The 25,601-nt window shown below is 37.6% G+C and overlaps 2 protein-coding genes across 3 annotated transcripts in view; both read right to left on the bottom strand.

Annotated features, from left to right (window-relative positions):
* The window catches only part of LOC135212519 (uncharacterized), a 28,341-nt gene extending 9,750 nt beyond the window's left edge, over positions 1–18,591 (bottom strand). Inside the window, exons 1-6 of one of the 2 annotated variants that reach the window (XM_064246040.1) lie at positions 18,474–18,591; positions 14,912–14,985; positions 7,122–7,447; positions 6,200–6,448; positions 3,001–3,279; positions 602–871 (exon numbers count right to left, since the gene is read on the bottom strand). In XM_064246040.1, coding sequence (XP_064102110.1) covers positions 602–871; positions 3,001–3,279; positions 6,200–6,448; positions 7,122–7,185 — 862 coding nt within the window. In that variant the 5' untranslated portion in view covers positions 7,186–7,447; positions 14,912–14,985; positions 18,474–18,591. Of the gene's footprint in view, positions 1–601; positions 872–3,000; positions 3,280–6,199; positions 6,449–7,121; positions 7,448–14,911; positions 14,986–16,641; positions 16,725–18,473 lie in introns of those variants that run through there. The other variant, XM_064246041.1, reaches the window with a different exon arrangement.
* Positions 18,592–24,705: 6,114 nt separating this feature from the next.
* Positions 24,706–25,601, bottom strand: part of LOC135212518 (uncharacterized) — a 60,106-nt gene continuing 59,210 nt past the window's right edge. Inside the window, exon 4 of the mRNA XM_064246038.1 lies at positions 24,706–25,316. Within this exon, the coding sequence (XP_064102108.1) occupies positions 24,985–25,316 (332 nt within the window). The 3' untranslated portion in view covers positions 24,706–24,984. The remainder of the gene's footprint in view (positions 25,317–25,601) is intronic.

Raw genomic sequence — 25,601 nt, 5'->3', positions numbered from 1 at the left:
CAGAAATAAAAAGGACCAGTTTATAAACTGGACCACCCTGAATTTGGAGGGTAAAGGAAGAAGGTATCGGAAACGTCTGAACGTTGGAGGGAAGACTGCAGTACTCGGATAAAGGCCACGAAAAGAGTGATAGATTAGAATAGCAAGTTGTTGGTGTGAGGAGAATCGTCAGAAGTGTTCATGAGCTGGACGGGGATAATGAGCACCTGAGAGCATTTCAGGGTATGAGAGGGAACTTTCGCTTTGTATCATACTCGTAAAAAATGAACGTATCTGTTATCACCTGGTGTCCCCCGTCAGTGCACCTCATGAGGTGCAATGTAGGCATTTTACTTAAGGTTCTTTGCAGCATCCCTACGGCCCCTAGTTGCAACCCTTTTCATTCCTTTTACTGTACCTCTGCTCATATTCTCTTTCTTCCATCTTACTGTCCACCCTCTCCTAACAGTTGATTCATAGTGCAACTTTGAGGTTTTCCTCTCGTTAGACCTTTTAAACCTTTTCACTGTCAATTTCCAAATCAGCGCTGAATGACTGTTTGGCCCAGTGCTTGGCATGTATGGCTAAAAATCTATATAGATAAAAAGAAATCAAAACTCACCTGGTGTCGTCTTTTCAATTTCTGTAGCAACTGTGTATGAAACAGATGTGTCTGACTTGTGTGTCACACTTGCTGTGTAAGTCTTCTGGTCGGTAAGTTCTAAGAAGTATGCCTTGCACTTAGCGTTGTCCATATCTCCGCAGGTCAGCGAGACGGTCGTGACTTTCGTATCTTGTTCTTGTAGCTTTACATCAAAAGTTATATTTTCGCGGCTGCTCCATCGTATTTCGACGATGCTTTCTGTGAGGAGTTGTCCCTCGGTACTGTAATCTGATTTTGAGAAAGTTTCAATAGAGTACCAACAAATTGTGTGTGTGTATGTGTTTCTCTCTCTCTCTCTCTCTCTCTCTCTCTCTCTCTCTCTCTCTCTCTCTCTCTCTCTAAAATACGTACGTTTTTTTCCCTGCGTTCAGCACTGGACAATTAATGGTTCGGTATCTGTTTGAGTGAGAATTATCCCATCTTTCTTACAGCTTACTTCGACGACGAATGAGCCATAAGCGGCTCTTTGTCATAGGGTTAATCATTTATAATATTTTAGTATTTAATTATTCTCATTACTTTCACTGCTGTTCATAATTTGCCTGATTAATGTCATGGTCTCTAAGTAGGCCAAGAAGGTTAAGTATGTAAGATTATTTATGACGAAGTGATTTTTCTCCAAAACCTTAAAAATTATGCTTCCCTGAACATAATCCCATATTTATCAACGAACGCGTATAAATATCGAAAATATAGTTTTAGTTTTAGCCAGTCTCAGCCACAGAATAGTAAAGGGAGAAGATCGCTGTCCACTTTATTGTTAATCACGAATAGTGTCCTTAAGAAATGATTCATACGAGGTGAAAGGCGGGAGTTAACGTACGTCCGTTTGTGATATTAAGTCAAATCAGCCATATTTACTCTTAAAACTACTCGCAACTGTTTAATAATACCAATAGTATCGTTTTTCCTCTAACACCCTTTCTGTTATCTGTCTTACAATTTCAATCAAAATTTTAACATACAATTTCACACTCTTAATTCTTTCTCCAATACTATATACACATATGATCTTTATCACAATAAATCTCACCCATCCAATCTAGAAACCCAACACATAGTAAACTTACCCAAAGAATTCTTACTTTACAACTGTACCCTCCGAAAATCATTTTTGCAGCTTGAAAGGAATCTGCTGCTCCTATGTTATCCTGCTGATAAAACCACGACTGGGTTTTGAGTCAAGGTTGGGGGCCAGTTTATAATCACCACTGGCGAGATGTGGGGTCTTGGAGCTGTACACATATTCCTCAATAGGTTGTTTTATCACTTGCCAGTCTTATGGCATCGGGGCGGTCGTATGTTTAAAACTGCAAACAAACGCTATTTATGTAAAAGGCTAATGTTCAATTTCGTCGAGAGGGTTGGGAAAACTGGTCATGGAAAGTACGCGCAGTTCATGTATCATTGGATGTAATAATAGTTACTTTAAGTTTTTTGTTTTCTCTCTCTCTCCTTCTCTTCATTGTTGAGATCATGCGAGTTCATGAATCATGGGGCATAGTAATAGTCACTGTAAAAAAAAATTTTCATTGTTGAGATAATGTAAAGGTCCAAAATAATTTTTGGATGATGATCTTAGGCCTATTAATATTAGGTAATTTTTCAGAGGTTCTTTTGTGCATGATGAGATACTTGGGAAGTAGAGAATGTCGCCGCTTTTCATTCTGCATCTGAAGGTACTTGACCTGGAATGGTTTTTGGTGACACACCTGGAATTGTTTGAGAAAACGGCGGAGAAGAAGCGGCGCTATACTGTAACAGCGAAATATTTTTACGTATTTATTTATTTTTTTCATTAGATGAAATCTATTCGAATGGAGCAAGCCCAAGGGGCCATTGATTTGAAGTACAAGCTTCCAAAGAATGTTGGTTTCAACCTACCACCGTAGACTCCTCACTGCAGCAGTAACTGATCGTGATACAGAGCGAGTGATTTTTTCATTGTCCGGGGAGGGTGGAGGGGGGGAGCGCGAACTCGCAACATCTGAGCAGCATGCCATGACGCAAGCGACCATACCAGCGGACCATCTGAACTAGTTTTATTGACAGAGGTGTTAGGGATTTTATACATTGTAATTTACCAGTATTATTTAATATTAATGATTGCAGTTAGTAGAACATCATAACGAAGATACAAGGATTTAGTATGGGGAACAGGTGATTCATTGTTTATACGCCCACATGCTTATTATAGCTAAGCGCAGCAGTTGATTTTATCATCTGAAGGGAAGCACAGATATCATCACTAATTTGCAGCATAATTGGGAGTGAATTGATTTCAGCACGCACACGGTCACATCATCCGTGTTGCTAAGGACTGCAAGAAACTGAAAGGATGTTGAAGGTTCCCTTACCTACAAATTGGAGTTCATTAGATTCTATGACGTGTTTGTCTTCACCCAGTGCAGTCATAAGGATGTAGAGAGGTTCTTGTGACGGCCATTCTATGTCCGTAACTGTGCATGCTGTGATGTTTATATCGCACCTCCCAAAACTGTTGATTTTCAAGTCGTTTCCGTCATAAATCTGGATTTCCATTTCCTTTGAGTTGGAAGCGTATGTGGCACCTATTTCCAGGCTTTCGCTTCCTCCGATCTTGTGAGTTAAAAGGATTTCTTGCACTGATGCTATATCTGAAATCAATTTTGAGCATTTCAGATTATCAGAGATTATCGTGGAAGTCGTGAAGTGCGTCCTCGGCACTGACGGAATGGACAAATAGCATTTCGCACCAAAATACTAGTGTAACATGGTATATGCTCAAGTAACACCATAACCTCAAAAATACACATAAATTCACGGTACACACATGCTGCATTTATATATATAATATATATATATATATATATATATATATATATATATATATATATATATATATATATATAGTGTATATAAATAAAGGTGGAAACCACGAAGGAAAGTGAAACACTGTCATACATACACACACACATATATATATATATATATATATATATATATATATATATATATATATATATATATATATATGTATGTATATATATATATATATATATATATATATATATATATATATATATAAAGCATCATAATATTAGGTTTATATTTTTATAACAGGAATACTACTACCCAGGAGGATATAGGCAGTGCATGGAGATGACTACCGCAGAAAGTGAGTGTGTCAGTGGACGAAAATGCGTCATGGTCCAAGGCAGAGGAGTGATATTGGAGGACTCTGGACCCCAAAGTTTGAAGGAATACCCCCACCCCACCCCCCACCCCACAATGATGGGTGACCTCTGCTCTCAAGGTTCAAGGTAATCGCACTTTACTTAAGTGGGGTGACGGACCTCTCAAAAAAAAAAAAAAAAAAAAAGGAAGGGGTAACAATTATAATGTAAGAATGTCTGTGGGAAATGTTACTGATGTGTTGGGTTTTAGATTGTATGGGTGAGATTCAGTGTGACGGAAAATAATGTTGTGATAAAGATCATATGTGTATATAGTATTGAGAAAGAATTGAGTCGGAAGTTTTATGTTAAGGTTTTGATTGAAATTGTAAGACATAACAGAAAGACTGCTAGAGGGAAAACGATACTATTGGTATTATTAAATGGATAGAAAGTATGTGCTATAATTGATAGGAATGGGATATGGGGTGTTATAATATATGAAGGAGGGATTATTGTTGATAGAGCACAAATTTGTATTGTGAAATGTTTGTAACTGGCTTGGGGTAGAAATGGATCTGAGGCACGGTTGTGGTGTGACTCCGTAGCTAGTTTGATATTGGTGGATGAAGTGATACGAGAAGTTAGAGAAATATAACTTTAAATGCATTGCAGGTAGTAAAAGAAACACTTGTCAGTGAAGAGATCTGGGTTGGAGTGGAGTATCCAGTCATCTGACCTGCTAACAATCATACTTTGAGTTTTGTTAAGGCTTAACGTCCTCCCCTGTAATATGCGCACTAATTTCGCTTAATCTTTCGGGAAATGGCGCCAGTGGAGAGAAAGTAGTATCATTTGCATAATTTCATAGACATACAAAGATTATTTAGCCAAGAGCACTCCCCTGGGGAACACCAGAGATCACAGTCCTGCAGTCACCCAACAGCTACTACTGTTTGCAAGCTGGTAATTAGAAATACAGTAGTAGTGATTCTAGTAATAGTCCACCTACCGTCATCTGTCCAAGTTTGTAAACCTATTAAAAGCAGCACTTAAAGACCAATCACAAGTGAAAACTAAACTGCATATTAGGGAACAGACGATTACTTTCAGCATATGCACTAGGGCATTGTGGTAACAAACAATCTTTAGATTATTTTAGATTATGTGAGTAATCCGCAGGTCTGAGGCTACCCAGCCACATTTACCTAATGGAGTAACGCTATACTAGTTCTTCAACAACTGCAAAGTTAAGTATATCTTAGTTTAACCAGACCACTGATCTAATTAACAGCTTTCGTAGGAGTGGCCCGAAGGATTAGATTTTTATTTACGTGGCTAGGAACCAATTGGTTACCTAACAACGAGACCTACAGCTTATTGTCGGATCCGAACCACATTATATCGAGAAATGAATTTCTAATCATCAGAAATAAATTCCTAGGGTTCCTCACTAGCAGCAGCGGGGAGCGAACTTGGGCTACCAGATTGATAGTGAGTACGCAACCCACTCGTCCACCTAGGAACTCCAACAAATGCAAAAACAGCCCATTTTGCCAAATGGATGAATTTTTAACTTAAGTAATCAGCAGTTTTCGCAGAAAACAAGAGAAAATACTACCTTGGTGTACGCCTTCTTAAGCGTCAACATTGAGTAAAAAAATTCCCAATTTCACAGGACTAAAATGCTAAACTATACTCGGTTTTTTTTCCATCTGTCCATCCGCCTGTGGTGTTTGCGTATGGTAACACTGCGTCCCGGGCTTTAGATAGTTACATTCAGTTTACATTCAACAATAATAATATCCTATTTCGATTATTAATGGTGTAATTCACATATAGTAAATTATTAAAACACTTTTCAGTTGCAAATGTACAACCAGATATCCTTTTATTTACCTAAAACTTACACATAGCGTAGCTATTTAAAGCCCGGGACGCAGTATTACCATGCGCGACCACCACAAACAGATGGACAGATAGAAAAAAACAGAGTATAGTCAGTTTGGCCTAGGGAACACTGGAATGAGAGACACTGTCTTTCTAGTTGCTCAGCTTCTGTTGAACAAAGTAGCCAAAACGGTTACCTTTTCCTTTGGACAGTTGAAGTGAATGGGGGAACTGCCGAGTCTACACCAAAAAGTGAGACCACTTCACCAGGAAATTTGGTATCTTTATAGTCGTACTGAAATCATTTTTGATGAACATAAACCCTCTGAGCCACAGCTCATACTTGGATACAATCTCTCTATGTCAACACAAAATTTTCTACGTTTAATAATAAGCCCATCTTTAGTTCTCATTGAAATTTGGTTTGTCTTCATATGATATTTCCATGAAAGAGAAGGAATTCACATATTTATGAGGATGTGACAGAACGTTTATGGTTACGCTGACTTACCTGGAGAATTATCAACAGTTAGTGTTGCATCACACTCAAGGAAGTTAGTAGGCGTTTTTTCGTCGAGCTTGGCTTTTGTGCATATCTCAGAAGGGCTCTCACCCTCATAGTGAAGGAAGTAACATGGACTGGAACCACTATTGCATTGTTGGTTTCCGAATGTAATATCAATAATTGTATTCACCCTAAGTGAATGCTTGTGAGGAGAGTCGTCCCCAGGTCCAACCCATGTCATTTCAGGATTGATGTCTGGAAAAAAAAAAAAAAAAAAAAAAAAAAAAAAAAAAAAGAGGAGTTGCGGTTATTACTGAATTGGGAAATTGAACTGACAACAGTAATTATAAAGTTCTTCATACCTCTTGTCTTAGAGTGCCTTTAATGGGGCCCATGTTTTAGGTAAGAGTTGGTGTGAACTTTTGTGCAGTTATCAGAGTGGGAAAATAATGACAAAGTCTGTGAAGCATATGTTTGGCGTGCACAAATTTTGGAGTTTTCAAACCCAGAATCGTTTTGCAGTGTAACATTAGATGTAAATTTCTCTTTATATTTGAGTAAATGAAATTCGGCGACCAGGCTTGAATTAAATGTAATGCAAAAGTACAGTACGCATGACACATATATATGTAAATATATATATAAATTTTTGTCACATACACCTTGATATTATTTTACAGTCACATATAATAAGCTTCAAATATTTTCCACATGAGTTAGAAAATAAGAAAATATATATATATACACACACACATATATATATAGAAGAGAGAGAGAGAGAGAGCAGGTCTTAAAAGCTACAATAAATGGTGCAATAAAAGCGAAAAAGGCAATGTATAGCATGATGAAAAGAGATAGGTAGAAGAATAGAGAAAAAAAATTTTTTTTTCAGAGATTCTTAATACGGGAGATGTGATTTGCGTTTTACCTTGTGGAGACCAGGTTTCCTCCAAGTATGCCAAAGTATGTTGCGAGGCGTTGTGAACAGTCATGAAGAGTGTCACCTGTTTGTGAATGGGAATTGGCCCTCCTCAACTTGAAAAGGAATGGTGGTGTCCTTGGAATCGTCTATTTGGGATACGTTGCTATTCTCGTAATTAGTCTCCTGCGTTCCTGATTTTACGTTGAGTACTATGGTGTGTATGTTTTTGATGGGATATGTAGAATTTAAGGTGAAACAGTACTCTACCATTCCTGTGGCATCTTTGGAACCTTTTTGGATTTTCGTCAGTGTCAGTTCTGTTTGGGGGTCCGCTGGAAGTACAGTGCAAATTTGGTTTATGATGAGTGTAGAATACTGTGCACATTAACTTATATGGTTATACGTGGCTTTCTGTGCACACACAAACGTATTCATAAGTATACTCTGTTTTTTTTTCCTTCTGTCCATCCGCCTGTGGTGTTTGCGCATGGTAACACTGCGTCCCGGGCTTTAAATAATATCCTATTTCGATTATTAACGGTGTAATTCGCATACAGTACATAATTAAAACACTTTTCAGTTGTAAATTTACACCCAGATATCCTTTTATTTACCTAAAACTTACACAAAGCGTAACTATTTAAACCCCCTCATTTTGGGACCACCTTGACGTGGTGAGGGGGCTCTCGAACCTCAGGAATCTCTTCCCAGGTTCGAACCCAAGAGTCCCATATGACATTATATATTTTCGAGTAAACTTATGTGGACTTTTCCATTTTTTGCCAAAATTTTTGAAAGCAAATAAATGAGAAAACATATCATGGCTTAACGTGGGGTTAAATCCGAAGCTAAATAGTGAGAACTGTGGTAGATCCATCATCTACCCGACAATGTTCGGACCTGTTTTTCAGGCGGAACTATTCTGTGGAGCTGGACCACGGATTCCAGGGGGGGCCTGGTTCTAGGAATAGAACTCTCGGCATTCTATCCAGTTTGCCCATAATGTGATTAGGATGGGGATAATTGTATTAACATAATACTCTTAGTCCTAGCAAGCGGGTTCTGCTTACACTTGGGCCATACTAATCATGTTATGCCATCCCCTTTTGGGGTGGGGGGGTAGGGGTAGGGATGCGGACATTTGGGAGTCCTTTCTCACTTGTGCCTTTGGCAGAAGATTTAACTTCGCGAAGGGCCAATGATATCTTTTCAAGAATTTTTTTTTTTTCTTTTTAACTCAAAATTTATGAACTGTGAAATAAATGATTTGAGTACCCCTGGGCCCCATGATGGAAAAACTACGGCACAGTTGATGACCATTGGCACGTCACTCCCGAATTTCCTAGGTACTGCCACAAGTAGTGAAAGTACTATTAAAGATACAAAGGAACACCTTGTTCCAAGTAAAGCAGCAGAGCCAGAAAACCAAATAGAGTGCATAAATAAAAAAGAAACAAACAAAAATAAATTGGTAAACTCCAATATTGTAACAATGGAACCATATATGATGAACAATAATTCTGAATTAGAGACAAATAATCCTCCCAGCAATACAGAAAAATATAAAAATCATAATAGACAAGCAACATACATAAAACAAGGACCAAAAAGAAACAAAAATTACCGACTTAATCCCACACTGGTACATTTTGATGACCTCTTTGGACCGATAATTGGTCAAGATTTCTAGTCCTCAAAGCTGACAACAAAATCTCAGCAGCGATGCTAGAAAACAAATTACTTAACATATATCCAACACAAGACATGGAATGCAGACACATCAAGGACAATGAATGGCTTATCCAAGTAACCAATAAAAAGCAGTCCACTGCCTTTTTAAGTATAACAGAAATAAATATAAAGGTAATAATTACAAGCCACGAAACATTGAATTATGTACAGGGTACAGTCATCCTACCCAATAGCGAGCAGGAGCTTCCTTCAAAACAACTATTGCTAGACTCCCTAAAATTGAGATATAACAATATCCACGATTTAGAAATATACTCTATTTCAAGTAGGAAAGATAAAAGTAAAAATATCAACATTGCCAAAATAAAATTTACAGGCCAAGACTTACCATTTAAAATAAAAATTCTTGGACAAAATAGAGAAGTTCGTCCTTTTGTTCCTAAACCACTACAATGTACACAGTGCTCAAGGTATGGACACACATACAAAAGATGCCGTAATAAGGCTATATGTGCAGTCTGTGCATCAGATGACCATACCACTAATTGGAACTGTAATCAATCAAAATGTATTAATTGTGGACTAGCCCATCACGCAAAATCTAAGGAGTGTTCATTTTACCAATATAACACAGAACTTTAGTTGTTAATAAATAGAACAGGAATGTCAGTCATGGAAGCCAGACTTGAGCTAAAAGTAAGAGGCGTTAACAATCCATCCAAAACCCCCACTTTTTCAAATGTGACTAAAAATCAAGACATCAAACAGCACAATGACAAACAAGATAGTATAAACATGGAAACTGGATTTCATACCAATAATACTGAAACCCAAAATAAAAGTGATATTACAACAACCAATACCACCACTAACATAGATGATTCAGTTATCCATGGAAAAGAACTTCCAATAGAAGAAGAATTAAATAATGACGATAATCGAACTGGCAAAAAGAAAAGAATTCTAGAAAGAACCCCACCTAAGGGAAAAAAAAGTAAATATTGAAAATTACAATCAATCCAGAGAGACTCCAACTACACCAGGAGAACATTTTAAAAAAGATATTAAACTAACCTCATCACAAGTGGAAATACACAATTACCCTCAATCGCAATCAAACAGCCAACATCTGGACAGTAAAGATCACTCTTTACAATTTCCATCAAATAATACTAATGAAAATCATACCATTAAACCAAACCAAAATATAACTATCACCCCCCAACCATCCACAAGTCCCAAATATCCCATTAACAACAACAAAACAAATAACCCCTCAAACCAACAGTCCTTATCACTACAGAAAAGGAACAATAGAATTACAAAACCAGAAATTTCTAAAGCTAGACCAAAACTTCTGAACCAATAATTAACATTACCAAACAACCATATGCTTTCATCTTGTTGGTTGTAATGAATGCTTTGTAAGTACATATAACCAACTAACTACCAAGACAGAGGACACAGTACGAAATTGCATTGACAATTTTACCAAATTAAGGAGGTGCCCTTTAACACACCAACATGAGAACGAATTATGTTCTGAATCCTTAAAATACAAAAAGGAAATTATAAAATCAAAAATAGACTTATTAATATTCAACTATGAAAAACAAACAACTGCAGAATCTAATAACCAACATACAAATACAACGATTAAAAAACCACAAATAAATTCAAATGCATATAAACTACGAGATAAAGTAAAATCAGCAATTAATTTACAAAATTTAACACCAATTCCTACCAATAATGGAATATAAAATCATTCAATGGAATATAAATGGTCTCTTAACCGACTACGTCTGGGTGAATTACAAGAATCATACGAGACCACAACCCAATGTGCATATGTCTACAACATATAGGAAGTAACCCTACAAATATCCAACACTATGAAATTGCCTGTTATTCACCAACTGACGGTGGAAAATTAGGCACAGCCTATACGTTCATAATAGCATTACATATGAACCTGTTGACATAACATCTATGCCATATCAAATAACATCAATTAAACTGTATATGCCTGATAAAAGTAAAATCACTATTTGTAATTTATATAACCAACCAAATTTCAATGCAAATTTCAGTGATTTTTCTGAACTTATTAGCAAAAGTATACAGGAACCACTACTTATAGTAGGAGATTTTAATGCACATAATCCATTATGGGATAAAAATAACCCCACTGACACATCCGGAATCAACATAGAGAATACTATAATGAAACAACCTGTATTGTCCTCAATGAAGTGAAGTTCCAACCATATTTTTCAAATACACACCTAACCTTTTCTTCAATTGACATTTCATTATGTTCAAATGATGTAGCGGAGAAATTTGAATGGAACGTCCTAGACGATTCATACACAAGTGACCATTTCCCAATCATTCTGAACTACTTGAGTAATGTCAAAATATTGCCACCTACAAGATATAATATCCAAAAAGCTAACTGGGATAAATATTTCCTATACACACAAAACATACCACCATTCCCACATAATGAAGATCACAATACTACATGTGAATCCTTCTCAAACTTCATAATAAATGCTGCAGATAAAAGTATTCCAAAAACCAAATCACATTCCACAAAATCCCCTGTCCCATGGTGGAATCCAACATTAACAACAATAAGTAAATAAAACATATATTGAGTCGCAATCTCAACAGACTCAAAACTCGCCTTAAATCACTCAACAAAATGCCCTATAGTATAAACATACTAAACAAAATAGTTATAACAAACATAACAATTAACCACATTAAACCACTATATAACAAATATACAGCCAAATTTAGAAAAACGGTAATAGCTGAAAAAATCGCATCATGGAAGGAATATGTCTCAAACATATCTTCAAACACATCCACAAGGGATGTCTGGCAAAAGATAAGGAAAATCAATGGAAAACATACAAGACTTCCAAGAAGTGCAAAACATTTAAATGGAAAAATATACCATGATACTTATGAAATATCAAACATAATTGGGAAACATTTTGAAAACAAAAACATCGTGCTTACTCCAGCCTAGATACACATTTTCAAAATATCAGAAACAAAAAGAAAATATAATACATTTTGAAACTCTTGAAGACCTGGAATATAACTATATTTTTAACATGGATGAACTAGATAATGCCATCAACTCTTGTCATCCCTCTGCACCAGGATATGATAAAATATCATTTGAAATGATAGAAAAAATTAGCTCCAAATAGCTAAATCATATATATTAAAAATTTTACAATAGTATCTGGCTAAAACGTGTCTTTCCTGATAAATGGAAACATGCCATAATTATTCCTTCCAATAAACAAACCAGGAAAGGGTGCAAGTAATCCATCCAATTATAGACCGATATCTCTAACAAGTTGCCTATGCAAAATCTTAGAAAAAATGGTTAATGCACGATTAACGTATGTAATAACCAAAGAATCCATTTTAACACCAACACAATCTGGTTCAATAGCTGGCAGATCAACCCTAGATCCCTTAACACATTTAGAAGATCATATCAAAAAAGGCTTTGAACAAAAGAAATTAACAGTAGCTATATTTTTTTATATAGAAAAAGCATACGATACAACATGGAAACATAACATCATGCAAAAACTCCACTCCAAGGGACTAAGAGACCACTTACCAATATTTATTAAGAACTTCTTAACAAAGAGAACTTTTCAAGTAAGAGTAGAAAATTCCTACTCAGTAACCTATAAACTGGAAGAAGGAATCCCTCAAGGTAGTGTCTTGAGCTGTACATTGTTTGCTTTAGCAATCAATGACATTACTATAAATTTACCAAGTGGTGTAAAAAACAGTTTATATATTGATGACTTTGCCATTTACTATACGAGTAGTAATTTGAGACATGCTCAGAGAGTTCTCAGTACTGCCATTTCAAATATATGTAGTTGGGCAAATTCAGTTGGATTTAAATTTTCAACTGATAAAACAAAAGCAATCGTCTTCTACAAAGACAAAAGGTGGATGAAGAACCAAACAATCAAACTTCATCTTTATAGCACTGAAATACAATTTTGTACAAAAATCAAGTATCTAGGAGTAATATTTGATCAACATTTAAATTGGAAAGAGCACATCAAATACATTAAAGCCAAGGGAATCAAAGCCCTTGCCATATTAAAAAAGTTATCACACACTAATTGGGGAGCAAAACGAGACATTTTATTAATGATATATAAGGCAACAGTCTTATCCATAATAGATTACTGCTGTCCAATATATTCATCCGCCTCAGAATCTGCATTAAAATCTCTCGATGCAGTGCACCATGAAGGCGTGCGATTGTGCACAGGAGCATTCCGATCGTCCCCAACAAACTCACTTTTGGTGGAGGCAGGTATTTTGCCCTTAAAACATCACCGTAATTTAATAACAATACAAAGAGGTCTTTCAATGCAAGCGGGATCGTCTCCTGCAGCTTACTGCTTCCAAAACTGTAATCAAGTAACAGCAGTTAATAGTACTAGCTCTTTCCCAAAAAGAGCTAGATACATAATGAACATACATAATATGGATCCAATTTTTCACACCCCCAATGGAATTGCCACCACCATGGATTTTAAATCGAGTAAAGATATGTACCTCCCTGTCTTACCTACTCAAAAAGCAAATGACAAGCACGGAAATGTACCGTCAACATGCTTTGGAGCATATTAGAAGAAAAGGCAACAAATTTATGGTATATACAGACGGCTCCAAAAATAATGTTGGAGTAGGAGCATCTGCATATTCGAAAAATATGTTAATTAAAAAAAGCCTACCTTCAATATCATCAGTATTTACTGCTGAAGTCACAGCCATACAGATGGCTCTAGATATGATATCTGAGGCAAAAGCAAGTGTCTCTGTTATTTTCAGTGACTCACGTAGCGCTATAGATGCAATAAGACAGTATAAACCAGGAAACCAAATAGTACAGGAAATTCAAATAAAAATTCATCAACTCCTCCAATCACGAATATCAATGGAAATATGTTGGATCCCAGCACACGTGGGAATAAAAGGAAATGAATATGCAGACTCTGCTGCCAAATTAGCCTGCACTATCCCTCCAACAATTTCATATGCCCCAGTGTCAGACTGGGTAAAATCTGTTAAAACATTGATTTACCAGGATTGGAAAGAAGAATGGGCCTCGGTGCCAACAACAAATAAACTTAAAAACATAAAAACTGAAGTCTATGCATGGAGGACATCCTCACAGGAGGAAAGATCAAAAGAGGTGATCCTAGCAAGGCTACGTATAGGACACACAAGATTCTCACATGGTCACTTTATGTCAACACCACATGCTGACCCAGTGAAATGTAACAGATGTCAAACACCCATGACAGTACAGCATTTGCTTGTTGAATGCCCAAATTGGACCCAGCAAAGATCTATTTATCTGCAGAGTTCGGAAATGAAAAATATTCTTGCTGAAAGCAGGGATTTTTCAATTAATAAAATCATAAATTTTTTAAATAAGACGGGTTTCTCAAATAAAGTATAATTTTTTTTTTTCTCCTCCTTCTCAGGATTGATCCCAGAGAACCAGCCCGAGAAGAGTCTACTTGAGACTCAGAGGTCTGGAAAAACTAACCCCTATTAATAATAATAATAAGTAACTATATAAAGCTCGGGACGCAGTGTTACCATGCGCGACCACCACAGGCGGATGGACAGATGGAAAAAAACTGTAGCGTTGAATTAAGACCCACCTTACGGTCTGAGAAACCAGAGTGCCAAGCAGAATGGCTTCGATGATATTGGAAACATGAGTTGATCGGGAGACTGCGACTAAAATTTAAGTGGCACGGTAATATGAAGAACTGATTCATTGTGAATCATGCTTGCATGTGCAAGTATTGACGCTGATTCATCCATGTACACATATGTAGAGACGTGCGATGAAACATGTGCATATATATCAACTCTATATCACACATAATTAATATTGCAGTTAGTGTTAAAAAAAAGCTCTCATTATGTTAATTGTATATTTAAGTGGCGTTTGATTAATTGCAGTCAAGTGTGTGGTGCTCCAAGAAGCGATGATTTGAAACAAGATACTGCAGTTCACTTACAGGATCCTCGTGCATGAATCGTCAGTAGAGCCATCAGGTATAAAGGGACTGTCGCTGGTAAGCGCTTCATTTTTCTGAAAAAAAAAAGAAACTCACTCATGAAGGCAGTTGGGTCGGTTTGCTGCCTATCCTTAGTGTCCATACAGTAATGCTTGGTGTACACAGTGCTATCCATCATTGCTATCCATCATGCAACGTAAAAACACCATACAAACAAACAGTGCTATCAGTCGTGCTGTTCTTCGAACAGCCATCTAGTTTGAACACCGTACGCAAGAATTAGTATGCGAGAATGTCGTTAAGTATCGCAATGTTCGACAAAAAGGGAGAGTCGGCTCGCTGTGAACTTTACCCGCGATTGTAAAACTCGAACTCGTGCGAGAAATAACCACTGTGTCGATTCTCGCGCGATAATTCGCCAAAGCAGTCATTTGATTGGGAGCATCGTGCACTATCCCAGCGTCACTATAGGGTATACCTATTGCCCCTACCGGCTATGCCACTCTTACCTTTGCTTAAATTTGTGTTTTATTTCCATAATACTGATTCATTCTTCGTTACTCCAGTTTTGTCAAGTGCTTATGTTGTAGATGAAGTTTGTTACTACGGGTTGCTCTAGAATAAAGAGCCCGTGCCAGCACATGGCTGGCTCAATCATAAAATAGGAAAAATCGTATAATGAAGTAGTCATTCTTCTTCTTCTTCTTCTTCTTCTTCTTCTTCTTATTATTATTATTATTATTATTATTATTATTATTATTATTATTATTATTATTATTAATCATAATAATAAATATAATTGATAATAATAAAATTAGTAATTATAATAAAAATTTCATTTTTGTTTCTTTTTGGAAAAATGTGTTTATTTACCCACCATGACAACTGTCTTAAATCTTGTATAGTTCCTTTATGCCTTAATAAAATCCGCGAGGCAAGTTGAGAGTTTGGTCGAAGAATTTAATTATTCACTCTTAAAATGACACATATAGCTGATGTGCCATTCGTTGCTTGCTATTTAAAGTTTATCACGTACTAGTATTTATACGAATCCAAGATATGATTGAAATTTACGTCGACTTCGTGGAGGCAAATCTTATCTTTAGTTTTTTTTTTCTATCTTCATGGACGTAAACTTTAGGAATCAATGTTAAATTGACTGATTTTAATGTTTATAATGGTGACACATTAATACGAGGTTTGATTTTCTCATCGTAGAAGTCCTTAGAACTGACGTTGAAGTTTTGGTGTAGATAAAAATATAAAAGGGACTTTTTTTCAAGCAAATTATCCTGCTTTTTGTGAGATCTTTATTTATTTTATTTATTTATTCTTTTTTTTTTTTGCACTACCCCATCTCCAACGTTCTTGCCTAAGGTTTTAACACTGCTTTTGACTTTTTTTGTCGTTTTTTTTCATTATTGAACTACTCGTTTTTATATGAAAGCCCTCGTTTAAAGAACTGAAATGTTGGCCGAATAGAAATGACTACTTGTAGGCTTTCGCTTCTGCGAGTCCAACTTCACCTTCCCCACCCCTCCCCTCCTCATCCCCTACCTGATCCTACCCTTCTCCCTCAGGTACCCTCCCCTTCAATCCCCTCCAGCTCGTCTTCTTGTACAGTCTTCATCTGAGACTTTTGAACTTAGTCTTCTCTGATGATTCCATCACCTACTTTATTCCTTCATTTCTTTCAGTACCGGACGTTTTACTAGTTGGTTAGATCTTACCTCAGGAGTATCGGTTGTACAATGTTACTGTTCACTACTTCAAAGTTACACTGCTTATCTTCGCTGCTGTCGACGAGGTTGTTCGTTAGATACTTTATCATGATAAAGTCTTGATCTCTCACGTGATGAACAGTAGCTTTCTTAGTCTCTCTCTCTCTCTCTCTCTCTCTCTCTCTCTCTCTCTCTCTCTCTCTGATTCAGCTGAGTATCTTTAGTAAAATGAAACTGTCTGTAAGCTTTTTTACTCCTTACATTCTTCACAGAACTTTTTCATTGAAGCAGTCAAACCATTTGTCCTTTTAAGACGTAACGGAAATGCACCGTTTAGATTTGCCGTGTTCTGAAGTATAATGTAGAATTTGGGTATATACGAAAAATCGCTCTGGCAGCCTGGAAGAGTACTTTGTAAATAATCATTGCTATAGTGGTTGGTGTTTGTAGATTAAAAGCGAATTTTGTTGCCGCGGTTCTTGCCTTCGTGTAAGTTTGGATGGTGCGAGAGTAGGGGATCTGGTGAGGACCTCTGGGCTCTCCACACCCAACAGAACCGTCGGCATAATAGTGGAACGACCGCCTTGTGGAAAAGGCTGATATATCTTATGAACGAAACCTCTTCAGGTTATCAAGAGGCCGTCGGAGAACGTACGGAAGTGAAAAGTTAAATGGACCAGAATTATCCAAAGGTCAAATTGACAGAGGGCGAACTTATGACCTATAAAAAAAATAGATATAGCAGTTGGCCTTCACTCATTCATTATGGAAGTAAACGTAAAAAAGACAAGTTATTTATAAGCTGAAAACAATAATCATGTAACGTGATTATCACCGAGTGCCTCATTAGATTAGTTTTATCTTCAAAGTATGCTACCCATGATTGAATGTATCGGTTTTTTTTTATACGTGAGATACTACGAGGATTTAGTAAAGGGATACGATATCCCCATAATTCTAAGCATGCCTTCTTTAAGGTCAGAATAAACAGTTGTAGAAAATGTGGGTGCACTCGACGTGAATTCCCTCCCCTTGACTCTCTCTCTCTCTCTCTCTCTCTCTCTCTCTCTCTCTCTCTTTCAGCGCCTCAGTGGCGTGGTCGGTATGATGTTGGCGCGCCGCCTCGTTGGCCGCGAGTTTGGTTCTCGGACATTCAACTGAGGGGTGAGAGATGTGTTTTTGGTGATAGAACTTCACTCTCGACGTGGTTCGGAAGTCACATAAAGCTGTTGATCCCGTTGGTGAATAACCGCTGGTTCCATGCAACGTAAAAACACCATGCAAACAAACTCTCTCTCTCTCTCTCTCTCTCTCTCTCTCTCTGCCAGGTATTAATGTTCGTTCGTATTTTTCCATGAAAGTGCCCCTTGCAAAATAAAGTTTGTTCTATCGTAGTAAGAAGTTTTTATTCAGAATACTTCCGATGAGAAGTAAAAAACAATAAAATAAAATTAAATAAAAATGAAAAATTGAAGCCGAACTATTTCCCTATTTATAAATGGATAAAGTTAATTATATCTTAGTTTTACCAGACCACTGAGCTGATTAACAGCTCTCCTAGGGCTGGCCCGAAGGATTAGATATTTTTACGTGGCTAGGAATCTATTGGTTACCCAGCAACGGGACCTACAGTTTACTGTGGAATCCGAACCACATTATATCGAGAAATGAATTTCTATCACCTGAAATAAATTCCTCTGATTCCGTCTTGGCAGAGCCGAGATCGGACCACCGGATTGGTAGGCGAGCCCGAAAACCACTCGTCCAACGAGGAACTTTTAAATGACTTAAAAATGGATAAAGCGACATTTTACCAAAAGAGAAAAAGAAAAGATACAAACGCCTGTCGATGTCAGCCTCGCAAACGTGATTGTTTAATGACGGTCCTCCTTCTCTACCGAGTGCCTGGAGGATCTGATCTCTTCATTATATATGCATTATCTCTCGGGTGAAAGGGTGGAGATAAGTCGTAGATGATTTTGATTGGTTGCTTGCGATTATCTTGTTTAGATCGGCATTGTTCTTTGATTCTTCTTTCTTTTTTTTTTCCTTTTTTGTCAGTACGCTTTTTTTTCAGTACGCTGTGAATTTTTAACGGTAAGTTGCCTGATGTTCAGAGCTTCTTACGCTTGTTTATAGGCATTAGGTTTCTGCATGCTGGATTGCAGTGTTCTTTAGTTTGTTTATATTTGATATAGCTGCTCAACACCGCAGGGGAATAGTGCCGTCAGTGCACCTCATGCGGTGCACAGTAGGCATGACTTAAGGCTATTTTCAGCGTCCTTTCGGCCCCTAGCTGCAATCCCCATTCATTATTTTTACTGCACCTCCGTTCATATTCGTTTTCTTCCGTCTTACCTTACTCAACCCGCTCTTAACAATTGTTTCATAGTGCAGCTGCGAGGTTTCCCTCCTGTTACACCTTTATAATCTCTATTTTCCTCTCAGCGTTGAAGGACCTCAGAGGTCCCAGCGCTTGGCCTTTGGCCTAAGTACTATAGTCCATATTCCATACAGCCTCTCGAGCAAAATCGTCATCGTCATGACTGGCAGATTGGATCGAAAGTAACTGCTGAACTACTGGTCTTAAACTTACCTTTCTCAGCCTTCTCCAGCAGTTCTTAGAATTAGTAATATATCATGACAAAGAGCAAGAAAGTCATTCCCCCTTTGACGATCCAATTGTAGTTACTTCAACCCTTTTTATATATTACCAGCATCTTCACTCCTTCCACACTGGCTGTTTAAGAGTGAGAACATCCTACGCTGGCTGCCAGGAAACGCGATCCTTAAAAGTCCTCGTTGTGTTGGTCGTTCATCTTTAGGAGAGATAATGACTATAATTACTAGACCATGCTCATGTCACCAAGTTGTGTAAACACCGTGAGCAGGAAGGTGAAGTGGAGCCATTCATTCATTCATTCGTCTATTTATCAGGAATAATACCCAAAATATAAGAAGTGTATTGGTATCAAAGACCTTTCTAAGTGGATATGCCATTATAAAATCCTTGAGCAAGATTAACGAATTTTTTTATGGCCCATTGTGGGTGTACAAGACTCTGAAACACTTCTGTAAATTAATTTTACTGATACGAGTCATTTTTCCTGTTTTAGTTGTTTTACTAAAGAAAGATATATTCAAATATACCTTTGATTTACTGTAGAAAACTTGCTGTGTGACGTAGCAAAATCGTAGTCCTAGTCTTTTGTTACACTTCCCAACCTTTTCCCCAGATTTTGCTGCTGCTTGTCACATTGATTATGTTTTACGTAGTTAGGAAATATGTTGGGTAAACAGTTTGTAATTACAGTATGTTGAACACTTTCGACTTTCCTTTTATTAAGGGTATGTTACGATCAATTCTATGCGATTGTTTTCCCTGTTTAGATTTATCTAGCTGGAAATCTCATGCAGTAAAACAGATTATAAGCTTATGAAATTGATAAAGAATTAGTTGTTATTGGGCAGTTATTAGTTATTTCATGTGGTGTTCACAACTAACCTTTATCTTGAAGCTGGGCGACGCTTCACCTAACGACTGAATTACTACCATCTGAGTGCCCAGCTGAGATAGTTTCTTGATATAGGAGGCTGAAATAACCTTGCTCCTTGTCATAGCGATTAACTTCGTACCTATTCCCCACTCAACCAACAAGGAATCAGAGGAACTTATTTCTGGGGATAGAAATTCATTTCTCGATGTGGTTCGGATCCCACAATAAGCTTGTAGGTCCTGTTGCTAAGTAACCAATTGGTTCCTAGCAACGTGAACGTATCCAATCCTTAGGGCCAGTCCTAGGAGAGCTGTTAATCAGCTCGGTGGTCTGGAAATACTAAGATATACTTAGTCCACACTTTGGATTTCGAAGGCAGATGCGTTTAAAGCGATTCCCTTACTATGGCTTCAATTGATTTATAATTTGAACGTTTGCATTGCAGGCGTTACTTAACGTTCTTTGCAGCGCCCCTTCGGTCCCTAGTTGCAACACCTTTCATTCCTTTTACTGTACCTCCTTTCATATCCTCTTTCTTCCATCTTACTTCCCACCCACTCCCCTCGTTACACCTTTCAAATTATTTTTACTCGCAACTTTCCTTTCGACGTTGAATGACCTCATAAGTCCCAGCGCATGGCCGTCTGGCCTAAATTGTATATGCTATTCTATTCTGTTTTTTTTTAAAGTTCCTCTGTGACGTTTGTGTTTATGACGCAGGTTTTGCATCTGACACCTTGACAGCAGCGGAGGATATTACGTATTTGATACAACTGTGCACGTGAGCACATTTCTAACTTGAATATTAAAAAGTCATTTGAGAGGAGCATCGTCACCTGGTAATAATTTTTTTTCCAAGATGCATTCATTTTTTCAATGGAGATAATATCAGCACTTTTAGGGCATTTTTATACCGCTGATCTGAAATAAGCGATAAGGGTTTGACACAGTCTTTTCCTCCTTGAAACTTGTCGATAACACGTGCTATTTTCAGCCCTTGCTGCTATAGTAGATTCACATCAACTGTGCATCTGATGTCTAGGCCAGTCCCTTACGACGCTCTTGATTGGTTGTTGATAAGCCAATCACAAGGCTGGAAACTCTCAGTCTCTCTCGAGAGTTAACATAGACAAGATGTATGTTCCACCTATCCTGAGGGAAGACGTATCTCTCAGGGGAGGTGGAACGTACATCCTGCCCATGTGAACTCTTTCGAGAGACTGAGAGTTTCCAACCCTATGATTGGCTTATCAACAGCCAATCAGGAGCGTCATAAGGGACTGGCCAAGACATCAGATGCACGGTTGATGTGAGTCTACAATAGTAACAAAAAGGGTTGAAAGGGTTCCAGTAGGACAGAACACATCTACCTCTCTTCGGTCAATAGAACCTACGTCTATCATGTTCCAAATAAACTTCATCCTGCTTGCAAGAATTAATAATCATAATTACGCGTCAGCTTATTCTCTAAGATGATATCGAACTTAAATTCTTATGGACTCAAAGAGAAGACATTGATACCATCCACGGCCCTGTTCTTTAATTCGACCCTCTGGACTTTTACATCGTCTAATGGTCTTTAGTTATTTCTTTTATAAGCTTCAGGGACTTGTGTGACAGTTCATTCTTTTTACGATGTATTTCCCCTGTACTTGTATGTTCCAGCCTCAAATCATTATTTCCGCTTGAGGTGACTTTTCGAGAACAAGATCCCAGTTAAAGAAGTTGAATGGAGGCTATGCAGTGTATTGCAGTCACTTATATTTGCTAGTTTTTCTTCTCAAGGTGCTTGTCCAAAAAAAAAAAAAAAAAAAATCAGTGAAATTTGGCGGTAGGATAGGGTACGGGCGACATACTCCCGAGATGTATACTAGTATTGCACCAGACCCTTTTTTATTTTTTTTGGCCATGCCCTTACGTTAGGTTAGGTTAGATTGGGTTAGTTCTAAGTGGTATCCTGTCAGTAAATTGGGTGTTGGAATCATAGTGAAAGTATCTTCAAGAAGGAAATATAGGGAGAGTATCTTTAGGAAGATTCTATGGTTAGCTTTTAAGATACGGCGTCCCGCTTTTTCAGGGAAGGCCCAGTACTCGGTTACAATTCGGGAATATGCGGACGGGCGAAGAAGGTGGAGGTAGATGGTCAAAGAATGCCGATCTGTATTTTTGTCTTATGGAATTGGTAGACATTTGCATTCTGCAAGCGCCTTTTCGGTTCTACACTTGCCAAATGTCATTGACATTTTATCCTCTTTCGTAAACAGATAGTACCGGGAAAATGATACTAGTGAGCACCAATCAAGAACGTTATAAAATGTACTTTGGTTATAAACAGATGATAAACGTCTGCTATCTTGTAAAGCTGGTTAGAAACTCTTCCTCGTTAGATTCAGATTCACAAGGAAAATTAACTAATGGGTTTGTGAAAATGTTGAGTACATCTGTTGCAGTTAGTATAATATCAGTTTTTACTATTTTTGTTGTTGTTGTTCGTCGTCCTGGCTAAATAGTTTTACCTTTTGTAGGTTCGTTATTACTCACGAGGGAGTGGAAGTTCTGTTGAAATGAATAACATCCATGGAATCTTTTAGGCTCAATTTATCGATCACCAACGGTAATACCAGTGCTGGAAAGACTTCAGATTTTGTTCTCTTTTCGTAATATCATTTGTACACACACACAATATATATATATACATGTGTGCGCGCGCGCGTGCGTGTGCGTGTGACTGTTATCCCATAACACTTGGTCAGTGTATCACACATCACCACAGGTGAAAAAGTAAGAGGCTGAGTGTAGGTCCTGACCGGTTTCGACTTACTGCTAAGCCATTGACGAAAGACTGATACAAAGTGTTAGAAATCACAGTGTATTTGCTAGGAGGAACAGTCTGTAGGTTCGTCCGTACAGTCCCCTTATCATATATATTGTGATTTCTATCATTGTGTTTCAGTCATTCGTCAATGGCTTGAAATAAAGTTGAAACCGGTCAGGACTTACACACCCAGTCATTTGCTCTCTGCGCTTGTGGTAATGTGTAATATATATATAAAAATCTATATATATATATATATATATATATATATGTATATATATGTGTGTGTGTAATGCTGTGTAGGACTTTGTGTGCATGTTCTCCTTAACAGGAATGACTCCACAGAACAAAAGCGAATACATGACAACCGACCGGCCTGATTTGTAGTTTAGCTGCTGAAGTGTGGCTACTCCTTGTGCTGAATACTTCCAGAGCATTAGCTGTTTCCTATAGTTCACGGAACACTCATCATCAGCACGTTTAACCCGTTTACATACACTGAACTTCAAAAGTTCAAGCGAAGATACCCTAGTACTATTCTCCTTGCATTTTAAAACTTTTTATCCATTTGTTAATTTATTAATTTTTGCTAATAGGTGGAATTTATTCTTTTTTATTTATTTCCCTTTACCTCCTCTTGCTTCTTATTCTTTAGAAGCTTGAATTTCACGTCAGTGGCTTCTGTGGACTTGTTCCATATGAGCAGGTTTCATCTACTGAATAATAATAATAATAATAATAATAATAATAATAATAATAATAATAATAATAACTAGAGAACATTTTAGAATTGCTATAGCGGTTCTGACAACTCCAAATTCATTTTTTCAGCTATTGAATCTTGAGGGGAAAATCTGTCCAGGTTTAGGCATTTCTGGAGCATTGCTGTTTACAGCAAGATATTAATAGTCACAAGATCAAGCTGTTGGTCGATGGAAATCTGAATCTGGAGCCCCAGAGTTTAACTTTAGGTTGCTAAATAAAAAAAAAAAAAAAGATTCAGTTAAGTGATTTCATAGGAGTGGAGTGTCCGCTTTAAGTTTTCTGTATTAGTTTTCTGTAAAAGAAACCTACTGAGGTGGTTTTTTGTCTGTCCGGTCCACACTTTTTCTGTCCGCCCTCAGATCTTAAAAACTACCGAAGCTAGAGGGCTGCAAATTGGTATGTTGATCATTCACCCTCCAGTCATCAAACATAACAAATTATAGCCCATTACCCTCAGTAGTTTTTTTTTTTTATTTCATGTTAAAGTTAGCCGCTATAGGTGCCAGCAACACAGGGCACCATTGGGTTGTGGCTGAGTGTTTCATGGGCCGTGGCTGAGAGTTTCAATCAGCATTATACGCTGTACAGAAAACTTCGACGGATTTTTTACTCGCTACTCTTTGGCCCATGTGGGAGGGGTGACAGCGAGGTCAGTTGCAGTGACCCAAGTAGCAATTTGTGACACTTAGTCCCCCGTCATGATCCTATTGCGTTTCCGGTTTCGTAGCTCTTTTCGGAGATGGTTTGTGTTGTTCAAGGTCAAAGTCCCGAGGAGACGTAGCAGAATGAGAATAAGAGGAGGAGGAGTACCATGAGCAGTAAATCTGCCACTATGTATCTATAAATATATATTATATATATATATATATATATATATATATAATATAATGAGAATTGTTCGTATATGTAGATTGAGATTTTTTTCTGTCGTAGAGTCTAATGGCGCCTAGATTTATTCAGAGGTTTCGGTAAATGACATGTAGGTAAAGTAAAGTCTTATGTAAGTTAGTGTTTATTTATGCAGCTCAGTATGAATTCTTTACCTTCATCTTGTCACGGTATTTTTACACAGGGGATTAATATCGTTAATGATAAATCTATAGGTTGATTATGTAGTAAATGTATTTGAGCCATATCTGAATGATCAAACGTGAAAACTATCCATATATCAGAATAATATCATGGACAAAAAGAAATCCTTATCTTTGCCCCAAAATGTTATGATATTATTTCATTTCCAAATCACTGTTCCATGGTGTGTTCTGGAAAGTATTTCTAGAAGAGCGCAGACTCCCCGCTGGCCAAGACGGTGATTCCATCGACTGCCCTCTGGGAGACGACGACCCTCGTTGCCTCCGTCAAGGCGAAGTCTGTGGTGTTGATGGTGAAGGGCGCGAAGCAAAGTCTCTCTCTACTGGCGTCTCCTCCTTCTTCCTCCTCCTGCATGAGGCTGTGCTTGAGCCACTGACCCTTCTCATTGATGATCAGCATTTCGTAGTGGGAGAAGGACCGTCCCTCTGTCGGGGTCAGATGCTGGAAGCAGATTTGGACATCGGCCCTCTGCTGGTTTTGGTGTGTGGTCGTGTGGCGGGATAGGATTTCCAGTTCTGGAAAAGAGAGAGAGAGAGAGAAAGAGGAAGATTGCAAAATATCCTTACAAGTATTGCCCTTTGTTACTGACTCAACACAGACAAAGGGTTATGAATGGGGCAAGTTGAGTACTTGTATCTTTTCTTTCTAACACTTCGGCTCTTTGTTACTAGTTTACTGAAGATGAATGCGAGATTTTCTTCTGATACGCCATTTTCCCCAGTTTTTCCTAGATGAATTTTTCTCATTTATAAGCAATTTTCCCCCGTTTTTCCTAGACGAATTTTCCTCATTTATGGCTG

The sequence above is a fragment of the Macrobrachium nipponense genome, chromosome 41, assembly GCF_015104395.2.
Source record: "Macrobrachium nipponense isolate FS-2020 chromosome 41, ASM1510439v2, whole genome shotgun sequence".
Classification (NCBI taxonomy): domain Eukaryota; kingdom Metazoa; phylum Arthropoda; class Malacostraca; order Decapoda; family Palaemonidae; genus Macrobrachium; species Macrobrachium nipponense.
The sequence above is the reverse complement of the archived record's forward strand: the minus strand, read 5'-3'. Positions and strand labels throughout refer to the sequence as shown.